Here is a 21,451-nt window from a genome sequence, read left to right as displayed (position 1 = left end):
GGCTGGATCGATCCGATTCTTACTGATTTTTTGGTCCCATGGTTCTGAAAATCGAACCGGCCGATTGAACCGGTCCAACCGTGAACCAGACTTTGATACGGATCGGTTCATTGTCAAAAATTGTTTTCTTTAAAACCGTTTTTGAACCATTGAATTGGCCAAAAACTGGCTAGTCAGACCGAACCGAGATCCAACCGGTTCTAATGAAACGTCGCCGTTTATGGTTCTGTGCCTAGGGATAAAAAAATCCTCCTCCTCCTCAAGCCATTTCTGATTTCCCCAATTCCTTAGACTCTCTCCTCTCTCAACTCTCAACCCTAGGTTATAGCCTCCACCACCGCCGTAAGGAGAGACTCGCCAATCGCAGCTTCTTCTTCGAGCTCGGTGTCCGATGTTGTCTTCTTCTACTCAGCCCCACTTCATATGGCTTCCTGTTGTGGCTCCATGGACTGTGGTAACTAAGAAGATTATAGCTGCTGCAGAAACTATTAGAAGCACCAAAATTCCAACAACTAATGCTACATTGCTACTACAGGAATAAGTACATTGTTTTTCATCTTCTCAATTGTTTCGATGTGTTGGTTGCATGATAATGCAGAACTACATAGGTATGGATTTTGCCCTACAGTAGCATTTTCAGATTAAAATAAAATTAAAATTATATCAAGAATTAAGAATATCTTTCATTACTAGTCATTATAAACTTTAGACTTTGGATTTTTGACTATTTGCTATTAACTAAGCATGCATGCCTCAATGATAGTGAACCTTTAATTTCTTTGATCTATTAAGGAGTTCACTGGGAACTAAACCAATGAAGTTGTTATTCTCCAAGTTTCTGCGAAAATAAAAATTGCTATGACACCCTTTTCTCTTTTATAACCAAATAAACTGTACTTAACATCTAAACAGGGGATTAACTTATAAAAATTTTAGTGATTGTAGCTGTATCAAAAAAATAAGGTATAGATCCACTTAAGCTATTATTTGATTAATCATTGTTATGTCAACTTGAAAGTAATTGTGTGCAAAGTTTGAATGTTGTTAATTTCACATTGCAAAATTTGAACTTGTGATTTTAGTTTACTGATTATTGATTTTGAATGTATTGTGATTATTGATTAATGATGTGTTGCTGAGTTGTTGTGTTTGTTTTACTGTTTTGTGATTTAATTTTTACTTAGATTGTGACTGTCTTGGTGATTTATTGATTTCAATTATGGATAATAGTATGAACCAAGAAACATTTGCGAATATACATCTGTGGATAATAATTTTGGCTTCTAATCTTCCCATTTCAAACGATACAGCTAATCTTAATGCAGAGAAGATGAATAACTGGTAGTGGTTGTAACAGAAGCAATTTAACTAACTTCCTTCGATGGAATCTCCTCTTTCTCTTGAATTCTGGAAACAGCATCATGGGTTTGCTTAACCTAAAACTCAATTATAATGCTTCTTCTCCTGCTATTCACTCTCCTTTCTCTTTCAACAATCACTCATCTATCACACTTTCTTCTTATCAGTTCAATTCTTTCCTCATTTCATTTCATGTAATCATATATTCATGTTCTGTTTCTCTTTCATAATTAGTTGCTCTTTTTATTCATTAAAAAATTAATTTGCTTATTTATTTTTTAATTCAATTTGCATACTTAATAGCTGTTATGACATAGTTTGTTTATTCAAGCTTTAGTTTTAAGGTTAACTCATGGTCTAGTTATGATTAAATTAAAAATATATGGTTTTTCTAGCTAGAAGTAGGGGAATACAATTTCAAGTTTCTAGCACAAAATAAAAAAGAGACAAAAAAACAAAATTGAAGCCTTTCTCTTAATTGCTGTGTTTTTATTTCTTCTTGTTTGTTCTGAATTTTTGTTACAACTTGATTTAGCTGGAGGCAGGGAAGCAACTTTCAACTCAACGAGGCTATCATTGCTTTTGACGGTAAATGAAGAAAGAGAAGTATCCCAGAGAAGCTTTCTAACAACATTCACTTATTTGTCATTAAAATTGGAAACCTTGGACAATAATTCTTTAGAGTGTTTTATTTATAATGATGTTTTAGAGTATTTATTTATAATTTATTATTTTTATTATAAAACGGTTTTCCGGTTAGACTACAGTTAGACTACGATTAAACTGATTGGACTAGTAAACCAATGAATCAGTGATTAAAACGATTTAATGATCGGTCTGGTTTTTAAAACTTTAATTATATCAGTTCGATTTTGATAAGGAAAAGTATGCCTAATTGTCTTTTTACTCTTTTTTTATTATCTAATTTTCTAAAATAATATAAAAATGAAAGAATAATAATATTCGTTCCACACATTATAATTAAATGTTTATTATTAAAGTAAAAAAAAAAAAAGCTAATTGTTTGTGTCTTTGTAATAATTTTATCAAATTATTCTCGGTATTAAATAATATAAATATAAATAATAGTTTTACACCTTCTTGCCCATGTTGTTATACAAATTGATAATGTTTTTCATTTAATCCAAACATAATAGATTGTTTTTAAGAGAATGGTATTTTCATTTTCATAATTGATAATGTCTTTTTTTTTTCTTTATATGATTTGTTTAAATTATACTCTATGTTTGTATAAGAATAATTAAAAATACTATATAATAAAAGTGACATTAGTAAATAGGGAGTGATAAAATTTATTTTTAAATTTTAAGCCATATTTTATTTATTTAAACTAATAATTATTACATAACTGATTATAAAGAGTAATTAATAAATAAGTAAATATTAAAATTTGTTTAATCTTTTATTTTTCTAAAATAGATTCTTAAACTATTAATAAAGATTGGAGATTCATGTACAGTTATCTTTAAATAAAAATTAATAATTAAAAATGATTAGATAATTTAATTTATTTGATTAAATTATCGTCTAACGATTTTTAATTGTTAACTTCACGTAAATACAACTGCATGTGAGTTTTCATTTTAATAAAATTAGATTTGATTTTATAATGTAGAGTAATTTCAATTTTATAATTTATAATAACTTTGAAAATATAATTAAGTTGGACTTGGTGAGCAGCATGGATTACTTTCAGTTTTATCATGATTATATACAAATAGAGTTCATCCATAAAAATTTCTTTAATTATTTCGCTCTCAACCAAAATGGTAAATGAATTTTTAAAATTATACTTAAAACACTTGTTAATCAAACCCCATTACAAACAAGGGGAAGCAAAAATACTACCACTATCTCTTGGATTTATGCTCTAATTATTGAGAAACAAGTGAATCAAGTCTAACATACTTTTTAGATCTGGATAAGAATAAGTTAAATCTCAATTTGGTCTCTGAAATTTGGTTTGGTGTTCAGAATAATTTTCACAATTTTATTGGTCCCAATTCGAACTTCCCAAATTTGCAATCATGACTCCGACTTGCCTCTGCGATTATCTCCGTCACCAGAATGATGATCTAACGCAATGACAAGACATATTGGACACTACTTAAACGATGGTATATTGGTTTCGCGTCCAACCCTTTGAAAACCACATTGTTTCAATTTTGTGTGGGTTAAAACTTATGATCGTCATAGTGAGAAGAAAGAGAGTTTAATCTACACAAAACTGAAACGACGTGATTTCTAAAAGGTTTGGGTACAAAATCAATACGCTGTCGTTTAAATAGTGTCCATCGTGTTATGTAATTATGCCAAATCAGTATTTCCGGAGATAATCGCAGAGACAAGTTGGAGGCACAATTATAAATTTGAGAGTTCTAATTAGGACCAACGAAATTGTGAAGGTCATTCTGAGCATCAGATCAAATTTCAAGGGCCAAATTAAAATTTAACTCAGATAAGAATTAAGAGACCTAGGGACCAGGCCACCATTATGACTAACACAATAAACCACTAACATTAAAGAAACAAAACACTCGTTTTGATATTAAGAAATTGGTTTAGCTAATATTTTTCCTAAAAATATATATTAAAATTATTATCAATAAAAAATAATATTTTCCTAATAAATAAATGTATTAAAATTTAAATTTTATACTTCATATGATTTTTTTAGTTAATAAATTTAACAGTATCTTTGAAACTAAACCATAAAAAATGTCATGTATGCATAAAAATATTAGCACTATTTAGTACCTATTGTTTTTAACTAAGGTTTTTTTTTTTGCTCTTTTTGAATGGAATGTCCCAGGAAACTCCTTGTGTTGCAAGAGCCCGACATGTACATGTCTTCTTTTTAGAGTTACACGCACGAAGTGAGATTATGAGTTCAAGATATTGAGTTAAACTTCCGTTCGCAGAAGAGATATTGATATTCTAATCCTATCCGGTAGGAAGAAAGTAAGCCAGTATTATTAGAATTCGAGTTTTCACTGGATTAGACTGTCTATTTCTTTAGAAGTGTTCATCTCTTTAGAAGTGTTCATTGACAATATAGGATAACCTATTTGTAGTTGATAGCACTATAAGAATAGTAATTCAATAATCTTTGGACCAAAAAAATAATGTGAATTTTAGGTACAGATAAGAGTGTTATTACTATCAAAGTATCAATTTTTCAATGTGGCTCTTTCTTTGGTCTTAACAAATATGTCATCTACATAGACTTTTAATAATGTTTTAAGGTGAGATGAGAATACCTTGTTCATCAACCATTGATATATAATCTCTGTATTTTTCAATCCAAAGGACATAACTATATAGCAGTAATTTGCCTTAGAAGTGATGAAAGATATTTCCTCTTGATCCGGTCTATACATCAAAATTTAATTATATCCTGAGTACTCATCTATAAAAGATAGGTATTTATAGCCCAAAACTAAGTCTACTAAAGTATTAATACTGGATAAAGAGTAAGGATTCTTTGGACAGGTTTTGTTGAGATTGGTATAGTCGATGTACATCTTCTATTTTCTGTTTTGTTTCTTCACGAATACCACATTAGCGAGTCATAGTGGATATTGTACTTCTCTTGTGAAGTCAGCTTCTAATAGTGCCTGAACTTGCTCTTCTACAACTTCTGCTCTTTCAGGACTGAGCTTTCGTCATTTTTGTTATACAGGTCGTGAGCTCGGGTAAACAACAACCTTGTGGCTCGTGAGGTTGGGATGGATCCCAAACATGTCAGAGACTTTTCAGACCAAAAGATCATAATTATTCCGTAGGAGCTTAACAAGCTCTTATTCAATTGTTCTTTCAAATTGGCCCCCACGTTTGTCGTCTTTCCGACCTCATTCCCGATCTGGACCTCTTCAATTTTTTCTTCAGCTTGGGATCTCAATTCCTCCTGAATTTGGACACCTCCGAGCTCTATGGTATTCAGTACTTTCCCTTTCACATACTTTCATAGATTCAGGTTTTCGTTATAACATCTTGTCAATATTTATTTACTGTGCAAATATCAACAAAAAAAAATCAAAGGTGAGTATATAAAATAAATCTTTAATTTCTAAGTACTTCGTACTTCTTTAGGCATCATTTTGATATTCGACTCCCCTTACCTTTTAATTTCTTCAGTTACTCAACAGACACCCATTACTCAAATTGTTGTTGACCCACAACCAGTTGAGGAAAACTGGAATATCGATGAAGACACAGCCCTTATGATGACAAAGACCAAACAAAGGAAAGTTCAAAGTAAATGAAGGTCGAGTAGTGCAACCCTCACCTCAAAGAGTTGGTGGTCCTATTGATATTCTGACGAGAGCTGAAACACCAAAGCTTCAAAAAGTTTGACTTGCAACCTCAAAGGTATATACTTAATGATGTTTGTCTCAACTCAAAAATGTTCACAATTCCATAGCTTACTTCACTTCACTAGTTGCATCTTCTGAGAATTCTTGGTTTCTAGACATTGGAGCTTCTCATCAAATCACAAATGAACATTCCAGTCTTTTAACCTCCTCTGATTTTCAGGGTACAGAACAAGTAGTTTTAGGTATTGGTAATTCAACACCTATTGCACATATCGGTCATTCTTACCTAGTTTCTCTTGATAACAATAACAAATTTATTCTTAAACAACTTTTACATTCCCCTGATATCTCTAGCAATTTAATCAGTATTTACTAATTTACTAAAGATAATAATTGCTATTTTGAATTTCATTCTCATGTTTGTTATGTCAAATCTCAGGACACCTACCAGATTCTACTCTAAAGATGTCCTAAGGAAGGAGTTTAGGAATTTAAAAGGGTGGCAATAGCAAAATCACTCATCATTACATCTAATCCAATTGCCTTGTCTGATATTTGTCATGATTTTGATGTTTGGCATTGTGCACCTAAGATTGTCTCTTTGATTCTCAAAATAAATGTAATCTTTCACCAATACAGATCAATGATAATGCCTCTTCTTCCTTGTGTAAATTTTGTTGTATGTCTAAGATGCATGCATTGTCATTTCATTCTGGTTCTAATCAATTTAACCATCCTTTAGAAATGATTTACAGTGATATTTGGGGTCCTTCTCCAGTCCTATCACATCATAAATTCTCTTATTATGTTTTATTTCTTGATTCACATACAAGATATCTATATATTTACTTACTCTCTACAAAATCTTAAGATTTCTCAATTTTTCAATAGTATAAATTGCAAATGGAAAAATATACTGGACATTCCATTAAACAATTACACACTGACCATGGTCAAGAATATATGTCTTATACCTTTAAGCAATTTTTAGCACAAAATAATATCACACATAGGTATTCTTGTCCTTACACCCACCAGTAAAATGGTAGGGTAGAAAGGAAACATAGGCACTTAGTTGAAGTTGGATTATTCATGTTAGCTAATATTGGTTTGCCTTTAAAATACTGGGATGATGCTTTCTTATCTGCCACATTTATTATCAATCATTTGCCATCTATTACTCTTGCTAATAAAACTCCTTATGAGATGTTAAATCATAAAGTATCAGATTATCAATTCTTCAAGTTTTATGGCTGTGGATGTTATCCACTTTTAACACCCTACAATTCAACAAAATTCTAATACAAATCAGAATTGTGTGTGTTTGTAGGCTATGCATCACATCACGAAGGTTACAAGTGTATAAATTCTCAAGGTAAAATCTTTATTACTTGTCATGTTTTGTTTAATGAAACTATTTTTTCCTGTAGTTCAATGTTTGCAGCGCATACTCCTTTAACTACCAAGAACTCTACTACTCTCTCAACTTTGTCCACACCAATTATTTCTTTCATAGCACCTTTATTATCTTCTTCTCTTGGAAATCAAATAATGCATCATTCCTCAACACCTTATATTACACCCTTAACTTTAAAAACTCAAAATTCTGAAAACACCTTAACCTAGATTACAACCTCTACTTTAGAACCCCCTTCTAATAGCTGCACCTATTCCAATTCAAGAGATTGAGATAGTTCTTCCCTCATTATCTTCTAATCCCGCTACCAACCTTCATCCTATGGTTACAAGATCCAAAACATGAAATTTAAAGCATAAGGCACTAACTACTAGTGTAAAAATCTCTCCTGGTTTGATAAATAAAATCCCAACCAGTGTTAAATTAGCCCTTACAACATCACATTGGACCAAGGCTATAGAGGAAGAAATTTCAGCCCTACATAGAAATCATACTTGGTCGATTAATGATCCCTTAAAAAATAGCACTGTCATAGGGTGTCGTTGGGTGTTTGCCATAAAGAGACATCCGAATGGCACTATTCCTAAGTATAAAGCAATATTGGTTCCTAAAGGATTTCATCAAAGAGAAGGCATCGATTATGATCAAGTTTTCAATCCTGTGATTAAACCAGCAACTATTCGCATTATACTCACAATTGTTAACTCAAAATCATGGCCAATTCGATAATATAACTTTAATAATGCATTCCTCAATAGTGAGTTTCAATAAACTGTGTTTATGCAACAACTGCCTTCCTTTTCTCAAGGACAAGAACTCAAGTTTGCAAGCTTCGCAAATCTATTTATGGACTAAAACAAGCTCCAAGAGCTTGGTTTGCTAAGCTTTCTACAAATCTTTTTCATTTTGGTTTCAAAAGTACAAGGTCAGACCCTTCTCTCTTTATTCGAATAACATCCAAGACAACAATGTAGATTCTTGTACATGTGGATGATATCTTGGTAACTTGTGATGATGAAAACAAGATTGTTGTGCTCATGAATCAATTACACTCTTTGTTTGATTTAAAAGACCTAGGTGAATTTAACTATTTCTTAGGCATTAAAGCCTCAAAAATTAAAACTGGATCATATATTTTATCTCAGACAAAGTATATAGAAGACCTATTAATTAGAGCGCATATGCATGACTCTCAACCAATGCCTGCTCCTATGATTACTAGCACTAAACTCTCAACTCATGTAGAAAAAGTCTTTGATAAACCCACTCTTTATAGATCTATCGTAGGTACTTTACAATATGGCACCCTTACTCATCCAGATATAGCATATGCAATAAATAAAGTTTCACAATATATGCACAATCCCCTCTTAACACACTGGAAATGTGTCAAATGAATTCTAAGATACATGGTTGGTACCAAGGATCAAGGGATCTTCTTTCAACCTTGTACTGACTTTAGATTATTTGCTTTTGCAGATTCAAATTGGAGCACGGACATAAATGATAGAAGATTAACCATAGGATCCAATCTGGTCTCATGGGTAAATAAGAAGCAACATTCAGTCAGCAAATCCAGTGCAGAAGATGAATTCAAGAGCATTACAACTCCAGAAATAGATGTTCGCTGGATTCTTAACCTATTTTCAGAACCTCAGATCAAATGCACTCATGTTCCAGTAATTTATAGGACAATATTCTGCCAATCTTATTTTACACAACAAAACAAAGCACTTTAATTTGGATCTTCATTCGGTTAGAGAAAGGGCCAATTGAAAACAACTTGTTGTAGTGTATATTCCAACAATTGACCAAGTAGCAGATCTCCTTACTAAAACTATCTCCCTTCACAGCTTTGAAAAATTCAAAATCAAACTCAGGGTCTTATCTAAAAAGACCTGAGTTTTAGGGGGTGTCGGTATGAACTGGCGCTTAGTGCCTGTGGATCGGCACCCAACGCCCAAAGACCTGCGCCCAACACCATCTGGTGCCTAACGTCCACTAGCGCCTAGTGCCTATAGTGACTTAGTCAACAAAAACTCTTCTTTCAATAAGCCTGTAACTACCTTTAGTTATTAATACTGGTTTAGACTAAGTCGATTATATTTAGTTAGGTCTTTGTATATAAATAGCAAGACTCCTCCTATCTGAATAACTTATAATCAAAGTCACGTTCTGTAGAATCAATTTCATTCTATCTTCCTGACCTTTTTTAATCACATTACTAGTCATCTCTCCCTTGACTTCTGGTACCTTACAGAGTTGAAGATGGAAGAAAAGGGGATATTTTTAGAGATTTTATAGCATCTAAAATGTAAAATACTTATATATGTAAACAACATTAGAATTATAAAATTTTCTTATGATGTTACTTTTTGAATGAAGTTATATCACATTCAACTTGCACTCTTGTTATTTATTGTCATTATATAACATTTGTAATTTATTTCTGAGTAAATTTATATAGTATGCACTTTATATCTACTATATTTTTATAGTGATGCTATTATTATGTTTATTATTCCAAAGAACTTATTGATGGTATCATATAGTACTCAAATGTATTCGTTAACAATCATTTTTATTCTAAAATATATACATATTTATAGGTGGTAAAATGGATGTTGAGAAGATTGTAGATGTGGCAGAAAAAAATAATTGTGATAATTACTTTAAGTGGACAAGGGAGATGGATAGTTTAATGTTTGAAGTTCTTAAAAAACAAAAGAATAAGAGTAAAAAAGAAGATATAGTCTTTTCATCTGAAGTTTACTAAAAAGTAATAGATAAAATTAATGACAAATTCTTGGTGAATATTAACAAGAGTAAGATCTTAAATCATTTGAAAACTCTCAAAGAACAAACGGTATTAGCAAAAGTAATAGAACGAAAAAGTGGAGTGAGATGGAATGATATAACGAAGCTACTACTAAAGTGTGAAAATCAATATGTTTGATCTGTATATTCTATTTCTTTCATGTACTTCTTTGTTTTTATTCTTATTATTATTTTTCTCAATTTATTTTCTACTTTTATTATAGACAAATCTCAAATTCAAATCTATTAAAAAATATTTTTATTATTTGAACATTTTTAGAGAGATATATGATAAAGATATAGCAACTGGAATTAGAATAAAGAGTACTAAACAAAAGGTGCGAAGATGGGAAAGAAAGAACGCGGACATAACTATTAAAAAAAATATTGATGAATTATAGGCCAAAATGAGGTGCACTTGAAAATTTTAATCTCTTCGAGAATAAAAGTGGACCGACAACCCGGATTCACAAATTTTACCGTCATATATTCCATCCATTCCATTCTATCAATGTCAAACACCACATCCACAAAAGATAAAAGATAAAACACAAATGATAGTTATTTGTCACAAAATATGAAAGACATGACTATGGTAATGAAAGACATTGCAAATGCTATTGTAAATACAAGCGCTGAAGTTTGTAAGACTTGTAAAACTAGGGCTGCATTAGCTAAATTAGGCTTGCAAGGTCGACTACTTTTTCATGCTATGGAATTGCTTGTTGCCAATCCTACTCTTGTTGGAGTATTTTTTAGCTTAGAGGAAGAGGGTCGCTTGAAATGGACGAATGGTTGAGTAAAAAGATGGAATATTAATTTTTGTAAGTTTATTGGTGATTGAAAAGTATTTTGATTGAATAATATTTTAATATTATATGTGAGATAAACTCTAAAAATTCACTTTTCAGTTATATTTTAAGATATATTTTGTTATATTTGTTATCCTATGTATGACAAATCGACGATATTATTTATGTTATTAATAACTTTGTTTGCTTAACAAATTGATTAAATTTTATATTTAATTTTCACATAATATATAGATATAATATTTCATGAAGCTAGAACATTTTCTTGAAAAATATAAAATACAATGTCATAGTATATTTTATTTTTATATTGATTTTAGTATATTTTTTCATATATTTTAATAATAAGTATATGTTTAATAAAATAACTTTATTAATTAAGGACAAAATTATAAAAATAAAAAAAGTTAACTTTGTTATGGATCCAGCCCACAGATCCCACACCCAGAACGGTCTCGGGACTCGATTACCTGGGTCCGACCCGCCCGCCCCACCTTTCTAGAGGGCCCAGAACCGGCCCACTTGAGCTCTCAACGAACTTTTGAATTCAAACATCCCCCTTATCTTAGCCAAATAAGATAAGATAAGATATTCACCATCACTTATAAATAAGAGGACCTAAGTCCCTCTGGGTATTCATTCATTCCTCACACCTTATACCTCTCAGATCCATTCTGACTTGAGCATCGGAGTATCTTTGCAGGTACTACCCCCATTGCTCTAGTCAAATAATCCGGCATCCGCCTCGACCTGCAAGTTCCCAATCTATCTCTCAACCCGTACAAAGGACATCTTATACATTGGCGCCGTCTGTGGGGACTTGCGACATTGGGACGGAATGCTGGACGAACTCGGAGAGCAGTCCCCGAGCCACCACGATAACTACAAAACAAGGAACCCAACTCCCGAAAGCCAAGAAGCCATACCCCCATGGAAGGATAGCAAGCGCTATCTACCAGACCACTCTAGCACGCGAGAAAGAAAACAACCCCGCTCTCGTTGAAGCACGACACTCCGAAGGCCTGGGAGAGAAAGCAGCTCAGATAATCTAAGACCTCTGCCTCCGAGTACAAGAACTCGAAGGCAGAGTCATAACAAAGGGAAACCACAACAACGAACATGGAAGTCACGCAACCTCTAGATCCAGATCTCGCCATGGCAGGTCGCCAGAACGGCAACACGCCAAAAGGTACAATCGCAGCGTCTCCCGTAACCACGGACACGATAGGACGCCAGAACGGCGACACGGCAAAAGGTACGATCGCAGTACCTCACGCGACCCAGCTCGTCAACACAACACGGACAACGACCAACGGCACCGAGAAGCCAAACGCACAAGAAGTGGCCATGTGATAATGGGAGCTACTCCCTTTACAAAAAAAATCCTAAGAGCAAAACTCCCTAAAGGCTTCGACAAACCCATGGACATGAAGTACGACGGAACCAAAGACCCCCAGGAACACCTAACGGCCTTTGAGGCTAGGATGAATTTAGAAGGAGCCGCCAACGCGATCCGGTGTAGGGCCTTCCCGGTAACCCTAGCCGGGCCCGCGATTAAATGGTTCAACGCCCTCCCCAACGGATCCATAACCGGTTTCCATGATATCTCGCGGAAATTCATAGCTCAGTTCACCACCAGAATCACAAAAGTCAAACACCCCATCAGCTTGTTGGGAATCATTCAGAGACAGGACAAATCCACGAGGAAATACCTCGACCGATTTAATGACGAGTGTTTGACAGTCGACGGACTCACAGACTCGGTCGCAAGCCTCTGCCTTACAAACGGGCTCATGAACGAGGACTTCCGGAAACACCTCACTACCAAACCAGTATAGACTATGCACAAAATATAAAGCATTCCGAAGGAGTATATAAACGACGAAGAAGTAAGCCAAGTCGTTGCAGCCAATAAACGGCAGCACACAACACGGCTCGATGGCACCTCAGCACAACCCCCACCCAGAGAGAATCAGAAGGAACACCCCAAGCCAGTGAACACAAACCGACCTCCCAGAGTCGGAAAATTCTCCAACTACACACCTCTGACAGCGCCGATCACCGAGATATACCATAAGATAGCAGATCGAGGCATCCTCCCGAAGGCCAGACAGCTAAAGGAAAGAACGGGTGGTAACACTACCCTATACTACGCTACCACTGAGGATACAGACATAGAACGCAAGACTGCTTCGATTTAAAAGACGCCCTTGAACAAGCTATACGAGACGGCAAACTCCTGGAGTTCGCCAAGATCATCAGGGAACCAAAGACGCGCGAAAAAAGAAAGATCGCCAGAAAGAGAAGGACGTAACCCGAGAACACATAGACAAGGCCCCAGGAAAAGCCCGGAAACAGACCCGACCATTATTGTGAATGTCATCACGGGCAAAGACGTCCTGGGGAAATCAAAATCAGCACTAAAGAAGGACTTCAAAATACTGGCAGTCAAACAACAAAACTCAACCACCACCAACAGAGCAATAACGTTCTCCCCCGAAGATTGCCAATACGGTACCTCGGCGGAAGACGCCCCCTTCGTCATCTCGGCAAAGATCGGAACCGGACTAGTTAGAAGAATACTAGTGGACACGGGAGCAGACTCCAACATCCTCTTCAGATGAGCTTTCGACAAACTCGAACTCTACAACGACAACTTCCAAACATACCGCAACGGAGTAACCAGACTTTAGGATAACTTCCTCAAACCAGACGGTTCCATCATCCTCCCCCTTACCACAGGGAAGGGAGGCCAGAGAAAGACAATTCTGTCTTCAAAGACTCCACCGCTTATAATGTCATCCTCAGAAGGAAAACAATAAACGACCTCCCCGCCGTCATCTTCACCAAATACCTCCAAATGAAGTTCACGGCAGAAGATGGCTCCGTCGAAACTATCCACGGAGACCGGAAAACCGCGATAGAGTGCGACAACACTAGCTTAGCACTGCGAAAAAGATCCTGAGACGCGGCCGGCATATTCTTACACAATCTGGATGCCCGACAAGACGGGAAACCCAAACCGGAGCCAGAGGGAGACATGGAGAAGCTACAAATAGGCCAAACCAGAGAAGAACACACTTTCATCAACTGGAATCTCCCTTACGACCTCAAGGAAGACCTCTCGCGCCTCTTAAAGTAGAACAGAGATCTTTTCGCATTCACGCCCGCCGACATGCCAGGAATAGATCTCGACCTAATGTCCCACCAGCTAACTATAGATCCTATGGCCAAACCTGTAACACAAAGGAGACGGAAAATGTCCTCCGACCGAGCTGCCGAAGTCAAAAAATAGGTCAGAGCCCTCCTTGAAGCAGGCTTTATCAGGGAACTACCCTATGCGACCTGGCTAGCTAACGTCGTACTAGTAAAAAAAGCTAACGGGAAATGGCGGATGTGTGTCGACTACACGGAATGAAACAAGGCCTGTCCAAAAGAAGCATTCCCGCTACCAAACATTGACGAACTAGTAGACGCCGCATCCGGCCACCAATATCTCAGCTTCATGGACGCGTACTCCAGGTACAACCAGATACCCATCCACCGGCCAAAGACTCGTCAACAAAATATTTCTAGACCTGTCTGGGACCAAGCTAGAAGTCTATATAGATGACATGCTCGCAATGACCGAATCTAGCGAACAGCTCATCGGCGGCCTCGAGCTCATAATGAATACCTTAAGGAAACACCGAATGCGCCTCAACCCGACCAAATGTGCATTCGGAATGGAAGTAGGAAAATTCCTTGGTTTCATGATCACACAACGCGGGGTAGAGGCAAACCCTAAGAAATGCAGAGCCGTCCTCAAAATGGAGAGCCCAAAAAACCTCAAAGACATCCAGAAACTCATCGGTCGACTAACCGCATTATCTCATTTTCTCGGCGCATCGGCCCAAAAGGCAATCCCTTTCTTCAAACTTATGAAAAAAGGAACCCCCTTCAAATAGGAAGCGGAATACAAAGAGGCATTCCAACATTTCAAGAAAGTCCTAGCGGAACCCCCGATTCTTGCTAAACCCCAAACAGGAGAGATCCTTTACCTATACCTATCTATAACAGAAGAAGCTCTCGCAGCAGCACTTATCCGAGAAGACGAGAATAAAGTCCAGCAACCCATCTACTTCATAAGCAAAGTCTTACAAGACACGGAATCACGCTACTCACGCCTCGAGAAACTCGCCTTCGCACTCCTCACGGCATCCCGTCGTCTCCGACAATACTTCCAGGCCCACCCCATTACGGTCCGAACCAACCAAGCGGCCAGGCAAGTCCTGCAAAAGCCCGACCTAGCGAGGAGAATGCTAGCATGGTCCATCGAATTGTCCCAATTCTAAATAAAGTTCGACCTCGGAATGCAATCCAAGCGCAGGACATGGCAAACTTCATCGCCGAGATGACGCCAGGAAATCCCACCCCCGAAACTTGGAAACTACACGTAGACGGCTCATCTAATACCACCTCCGACGGAGCCGGAGTCATACTCAAAAGCCAAAATGGGATCGTAATCGAACAATCTGTTCGATACGAGTTTCCGGTTTCCAATAACCAAGCAGAATACGAGGCTCTCTTGGCCAGCTTAATTCTAGCCAAAGAAGTCTGGACAAAAATTTTGGAGGTATGCAGCGACTCACAAGTAGTTAGCTCCCAAGTTAACGGAGACTACCAAATACGAGACCCCCTGCTCCAACAGTACCTCACCAAAGTAAACAAGCTAAAGGAAGAATTTGACCAGGTAACCATACAACACGTCCCCAGAGAACGAAATGCAAGGGTAGACCTGCTCTCGAAACTAGCCAAAACCAAGCTAGGACAAGGTAACCGGTCGTTAATTCAAGAAGTCGTTAGAACGCCATCTATATCAAACACCACCGACACTAGCCTGCCGATCTCTGACCAGGAGTCATGGACCTCTCCCATTCTACAATACTTCCTCAACGGAGTGTTACCCGAGGACCCTAAGGAGGCAAATTGGATAAAAAGGGTAGCCGCTAACTACACCGTCATAACAGGACAGCTGTACAAACGAGAATTCTCGCAACGCCTACTCAAATGCATCGAGCCTGGGGACACGGAGTATATACTCCACGAAATCCATGAGGGCTGCTGCGGCCATCGCATTGGAGGCAAAACCTTGGCCCAGAAGATCGTCCGAGTCGGTTACTTCTGGCCCTCAATCATCAAAGACTCCATACAAACAGTCAAAAACTGTGACAAGTGCCAAAAGCACTCCAACTATCATAAAGCCGCCCCACACCAGCTCAATACAATAACGGCAGATCGGCCGTTCGAAACTTGGGGCGTCGACCTCATCGGCCCCTTCTCGATAGCCCCTGGACAACTTCGATACATCATAGTCGCAGTTGACTACTATACCAAGTGGATCGAAGCCGAACCCCTGGCCTTCATCACGGCTACCCAGTGCCGTAAGTTCCTCTGGAAACATATCATCACTCGATTCGGCATTCCGGAAGTTGTAATCTCAGACAACGGAACCCAGTTCACGGACAAGAAGTTCAGGGAATTCCTAGAAGGACTACACATATCCCAACGCTTCAGCTCAGTAGAATACCCCCAGACAAACGGGCAAGTCGAATCGGCAAACAAAATAATAGTCAAAGGACTCAAAAAGCGGCTTGACGAAGCCAAAGGACACTGGGCGAACGAGCTTGGATCGATCCTTTGGTCATATCGGACCACCCCCTAGAGTTCCAGCAGGAAGACCCCCTTCCGCATGACATACGGGGTAGAAGCCATCATCCCAGTTGAAGTCGGGGAGCCAAGTCCGAGAAGAACCGTCGGAGGCAACGACGAAGATGGCGAGTGAGACCTCAATGATGAGGTCAGGTCGGTAGCCCACATGAGAGAGTTAGCTCTAAAACAAAAAATCAAGATAAGATACAACCACGGCGTAATACGGAGAGACTTTTCACCTGATGACCTGGTCTTACGACGAAACAACATCGAAGCTCTGACGCTAAGGGAATGGAAGCTCACCCCAACTGGGAAGGCCCATACCGAGTCAAAGGAATAATCGGAAAAGGAGCCTACAAGCTCGAAAAACTCGACGGGATCGAGATCCCGAGAACCTGGAACGCCGCCAACTTACGGCGATATTATACGTAGAAACATTCCCTCCCTAAAAAATTGTCTTTTACTTATATGACTTATTTTTTCTTGTATTATTTTTCTCATTATTTTCGAGTACTCTTTCCCTCCCAAAAACGGAGGGTTTTAACGAGGCCCTAACTTAATAAAATTTCATTTCAATACGCACTTGCCCTACTGTCACTAAGGCAAAAGAACAAAACGGCCAACATCGAGGACCGATCACCCTCGAGGCCTAAAAAACGGATATCCACAACATACTACCAAAACGACCTACTGAAAATTCTAAAGCCACGACGACTTAAAGATACACGCAAACGGCTTGAAAGCATAAACAGCCATAAGCCCGGCAAGCAACCGGATCACCCATTACATCCCTAGGGTTAAGAGGACGCTCCCCAAACAACTGCCAAAGGACGAGGGCGACGTCTCGGTCTTCCGCAGACAAAAATTTCTGCGTCACCCACGTCAAAACGGACGGCCCCGCACCAAAATTCCAGTACGTAGGGAACTGGGCTCACCCTCCAACGTCAGCCAGAAGGGGTGATGCCCCCTAGCAGGGAGAACCTTAAAGTACCCACTCTTAAAGCCATGAAAAGAGTCCTCATACAAACCGAAGACCCGACGGTGAGGCTGAGCCCTAAAAGACATATACCCATTCTTGTGCTTCCCTTCTTTGGTTGGAAGGGTACACAAGAAAAGGAAGAGGAAAACGTTCACCGAAACCGAGAGCTCCAAAAACTCGCACACGAGCTCGAAAGTCCGTATCGCGGCCCAACTATTTGGATGCAGTTGGGACGGCGCCACAGAACACCGACTTAACAATTGCTGAACAAAGGGGGAAAAGGGGAGCCACACGCCAAGTCGGGTGAACATTGCCTCATACACCTACATCCAATTCGGAACGGTCGGCGAGTCGAGATTGGTGTAACAAACCCTCTCGTCGACCTTGGAAATGGCAAGCTCATAATAGCGCTCGCCGTCGCCACCCCCACAAACAGCTCCTTAATCACGGAGCCGCCGGAGGTCCGCCTCCGTCATCCGCGACGGCGTCCCCTAAACGTCACTAGTAACATAGGAATAAAGGGAGGGAACACCCCCCGCCGGGACCACCGGAGCCCTCACACCCTCAGTCCTTCGACGAGCCATACCTAAAACAGTGATGAGCACCGCCATCAGCCAAACCTCACGGCGAAAAATGGTGGAGAAACACCAAACAAACACCATTACCTACTACTAACTACACAGTGGTGCTCATCCCCTTAGAAAAATAAAACCCACTATCCCAAGAACAAAGAGCATCATACAAATACAGGCACAACCCTAATCCACACTAAAACAGATATAAAACAGAAATGCGGGAAACAAACAAACACAGATTGAAAGGGAGAAAAGGAAGAACACCAACCTGGTAATGCGAATGTAAACTTGAAGACAGTAGAGAGGCAGAAAAATGCAACAGGAGAGAGGCAGGAAGAACACCAAAATGAGAGAAGTCCACAGAGAAGAGGAATAAGCAAATGGGAAATAAAGCAAACTAGGGAAGAAAAATAAGAAATCCAAAACGGTTTCAAAAGGACGAAAAGACGTAAATAGCCCTAATAAACAACATGGCGCGTAGGGGCAGAAAAGGGAAAGCAGTCCAAACATCCCCTCGCAATAATTGCCCCCATGGGGAATATAACTGACAAGCACGCCTCAGGAAATGCAACGAATACAAGGATACAGAAAGGTCGCGTCAATCAAACAACCAGGCGAAACTAGGTCTACGCCACAAAACTCGGGGCCGACGCACCGACCTACCCCGCTAAGTGACAAACCCATTTTTGAATGACGATCCAAGAAACCAGAGAAGAGCAACAAAATAGCCGAAACCATACCAGCGACAGAGACCGACCTCGCTCGCTCTCCCGCTGCGGGGGCAACTATTACAGATCCGGCTCACGGATCCTACACTCGGAACGGTCTCGGGACCCGGTTACCCGGGTCCGACCCGCCCTGCATCTATAGAGGGCCCAGAACTGACCCACTAGAGCTCTCAATCAACTTTCGAATTCAAACGTCCCCCTTATCTTAGCCAAATAAGATAAGATAAGATATTCACCATCACCTATAAATAAGAGGACCCAGGTCCCTCTAGGTATTCATTCATTCCTCACACTTTATACCTCTCAGATCCATTCTGACTTGAGTGTCAGAGTGTCTTTGCAGGTACCACCCCCATTGCTCCAGTAAAATAATCCGGCATCTGCCTCGACCCGCAAATTCCCGATCCATCTCTCAACCCGTACAGAGGACATCTTGTACAAACTCATATAAGAGTTATTTCAAATTAAAGAATTAAATTTTATTCTATTAATATGTTAAACGTATTTTAAGTCATAAAATTGGATTTCGAATAGAAATAAATTATTTAAAAAAAAGAATTCGTTTCTCACATTCAAATACTTTTTAAACACTCTCTTAACAAGAAGAGTGGTCTTTTTTAGTTATTTTGTTCAACAAAAAACTATGTATTTATGCAGTAATGACGAAATATTAAAATTATCCAATTCTATTTTTTAATGTTATATGTAGATCTTATTTTTTATTGTTATTAAATCTTTGGTAATTTCATTTTAAATATATGTTATTTATGTAAGAGTTTTATATTTATTTTGTATTCAATTATATTTTATATGCTTTTTATAAAAAAATAAAATTCTTAAAAAAGTTAATTATAAATTATATTGGATGCTTTTTTTTTCTAATTATATGCTTTTTTTTTTCATTGAAGATTTGAGGCAACTTTTTTTTTGGCAACTATAATTTCATGCCGCATGGATCCCCATCCTAGTATAATAATAACAGACAGCGTCGGGTTGCGTCGCTCAAAACATAACCCAAATCCAAACAAAAATGGACAAAACTAACAAATCTGAATTGGATAAAATATGCTTGAAGTCCTGGATCTTGCATACAGCAGACCCCTGTACCAAGAAACTAGCAAGTGTTTAACTAGACAAAGCCACCATTGACACGAATCACTTGGCCGTTGACCCACTCGCCACCATCACTAACCAAGAAACCAACCAAATTCGCCACGTCATTCGGTTCCCCTAAACGCCCAAACGGAATATCATTCTTTAGTTTCTCCACAAGCTCCTCCGACTTCCCCTCATAGAACATCTCCGTCGCTATCGGCCCTGGCGCCACGCAGTTTGCCGTTATTCCCGTCCCCTTCAGCTCCTTCGCAACGATCTTAACCATCGCTTCCACCGCCGCCTTCGATGCCGTATACGTCGCGTACCCCGCCCGCAGCGCCTTCACCAACGACGTCGTCAGCAGGACGATCCTCCCTCCGCCGCCGCGCTTCACTCTGTTCGTTGCCTCTCTACAGCACAGGAATGCGCCCCGGGTGTTCACCGCGAAGATCTTGTCGAAGGTCTCCACGTCGGTGTTCGCCACCGTCGGGTATGTTCCGTCGAGGATACCTGCGGAATTCACCAGTATTTGGACCTCCGAGTTGAAGGCTCGCTCTGCGGAATCAAAGAGCGATTTGACGTCGTCAGGGTTTGAGATGTCGGCTTTGACTGCGACCGCTCGCGGCGGAGAATCGGCGGCGGAGTTGATCTGAGCGACGACTGAGTCGGCTTGGGACGAGCTGGAGGTGTAGTTGACGACGACTAGGGCGCCGAGTGAGGCGAGATGAATCGCGATTTCTCGGCCGATTCCGCGAGAAGAGCCGGTGACGATTGCGACTCGATCTTGGAGCGGTTTAATCCGGGTCGAGTCATAAGAAACGGGTTCGGGAATTGGAGTTGCCATGTTTATTATGTATCTATATGTTTCTTACTTCTTAGTTATAGTGAACTAGGAATGTGTATGTTTTATGTGGCAGAATCTAAATTTCTAATGCATATATATAAGGTAGGAAAGTTGAAGGTCAAGAATCAAAATTCTTTGTATTCACTTAATTTAAAATACAAAAATAATACTAATCAACCCAAGCAGAAGCAGGTACTACTAATTTGTAATTGCTACGTGAGATCATATGTCATAATGTCTTTTGTGACGTGAGATACGTTGTCATCGTGCCATGTGCATTTCCTTGGAAAGAGTATTATAATTGATGGTTGACTTTGACTCATTTTATATTATGATTGTTTCAAGTTAATACTCAAAATGGTCCCTAAAATTTGATCTCCATCATAATTTAGCCTTTAAATTTTTAATTGATTCAAATTGTATCTTGAAATTTTGATTTATACTTCAATTTGGCCCTTTCGACGTTTTTTGTCACTGAAAAGCTGACTTCGCAATTTTAAATGACACGTGACACTATAACGGTTAAATGATATGGCCAAATTTTTGAAGGCATCAATTTAATCCTCACAATTTGAACATAAAATAAAACTTAACGCAGTCCCAATTCTCCTAAATCGTAGTAGTTAATATGTGTCCTAAGTAGGGGTGTGCATGAGTCGGGTGAAACCGGGTTTGATGTGACCCAGACCCGGCCCGAAATATGTACCGGGCCCATTTATGAGACCTGAACCCGACCTTAGACCCGATGAAACCTATACCCTTTCAGGCCACAATTATACCGGGTGAAAACCGGGTAA

At 38.7% G+C, this 21,451-nt stretch overlaps 2 protein-coding genes and 1 long non-coding RNA gene across 3 annotated transcripts; 2 read left to right on the top strand and 1 right to left on the bottom strand.

Moving 5' to 3' along the window:
* The first annotated feature begins 286 nt into the window (after positions 1-286).
* LOC130933301 (uncharacterized) lies at positions 287-2,104 on the top strand. The gene is made up of 2 exons (XR_009067658.1): positions 287-608; positions 1,311-2,104. It is a non-coding gene; the product is annotated as an uncharacterized LOC130933301 (long non-coding RNA).
* A 10,059-nt stretch (positions 2,105-12,163) lies between these two features.
* Positions 12,164-12,580, top strand: LOC130934478 (uncharacterized). The gene has a single exon (XM_057864044.1). The coding sequence runs from the start codon at positions 12,164-12,166 to the stop codon at positions 12,578-12,580; it is 417 nt and encodes a 138-aa protein (XP_057720027.1).
* A 7,166-nt stretch (positions 12,581-19,746) lies between these two features.
* LOC130932808 (NADPH-dependent aldehyde reductase-like protein, chloroplastic) lies at positions 19,747-20,718 on the bottom strand. Its single transcript, XM_057862224.1, has one exon. It carries the CDS (start codon positions 20,652-20,654, stop codon positions 19,845-19,847), a length of 810 nt encoding a protein of 269 aa, XP_057718207.1. The 5' UTR covers positions 20,655-20,718; the 3' UTR covers positions 19,747-19,844.
* Between the last annotated feature and the right edge of the window lie 733 nt (positions 20,719-21,451).

Source organism: Arachis stenosperma, chromosome 6, assembly GCF_014773155.1.
Source record: "Arachis stenosperma cultivar V10309 chromosome 6, arast.V10309.gnm1.PFL2, whole genome shotgun sequence".
NCBI lineage: Eukaryota > Viridiplantae > Streptophyta > Magnoliopsida > Fabales > Fabaceae > Arachis > Arachis stenosperma.
This window is presented reverse-complemented; position numbering and strand designations above follow the sequence as displayed.

Bases quoted from the DNA above. Each gene is read 5' to 3' on its own strand.
- LOC130934478 (XM_057864044.1), top strand. From the start codon at position 12,164: ATGGACATGAAGTACGACGGAACCAAAGACCCCCAGGAACACCTAACG.
- LOC130932808 (XM_057862224.1), bottom strand. From the start codon at position 20,654: ATGGCAACTCCAATTCCCGAACCCGTTTCTTATGACTCGACCCGGATT.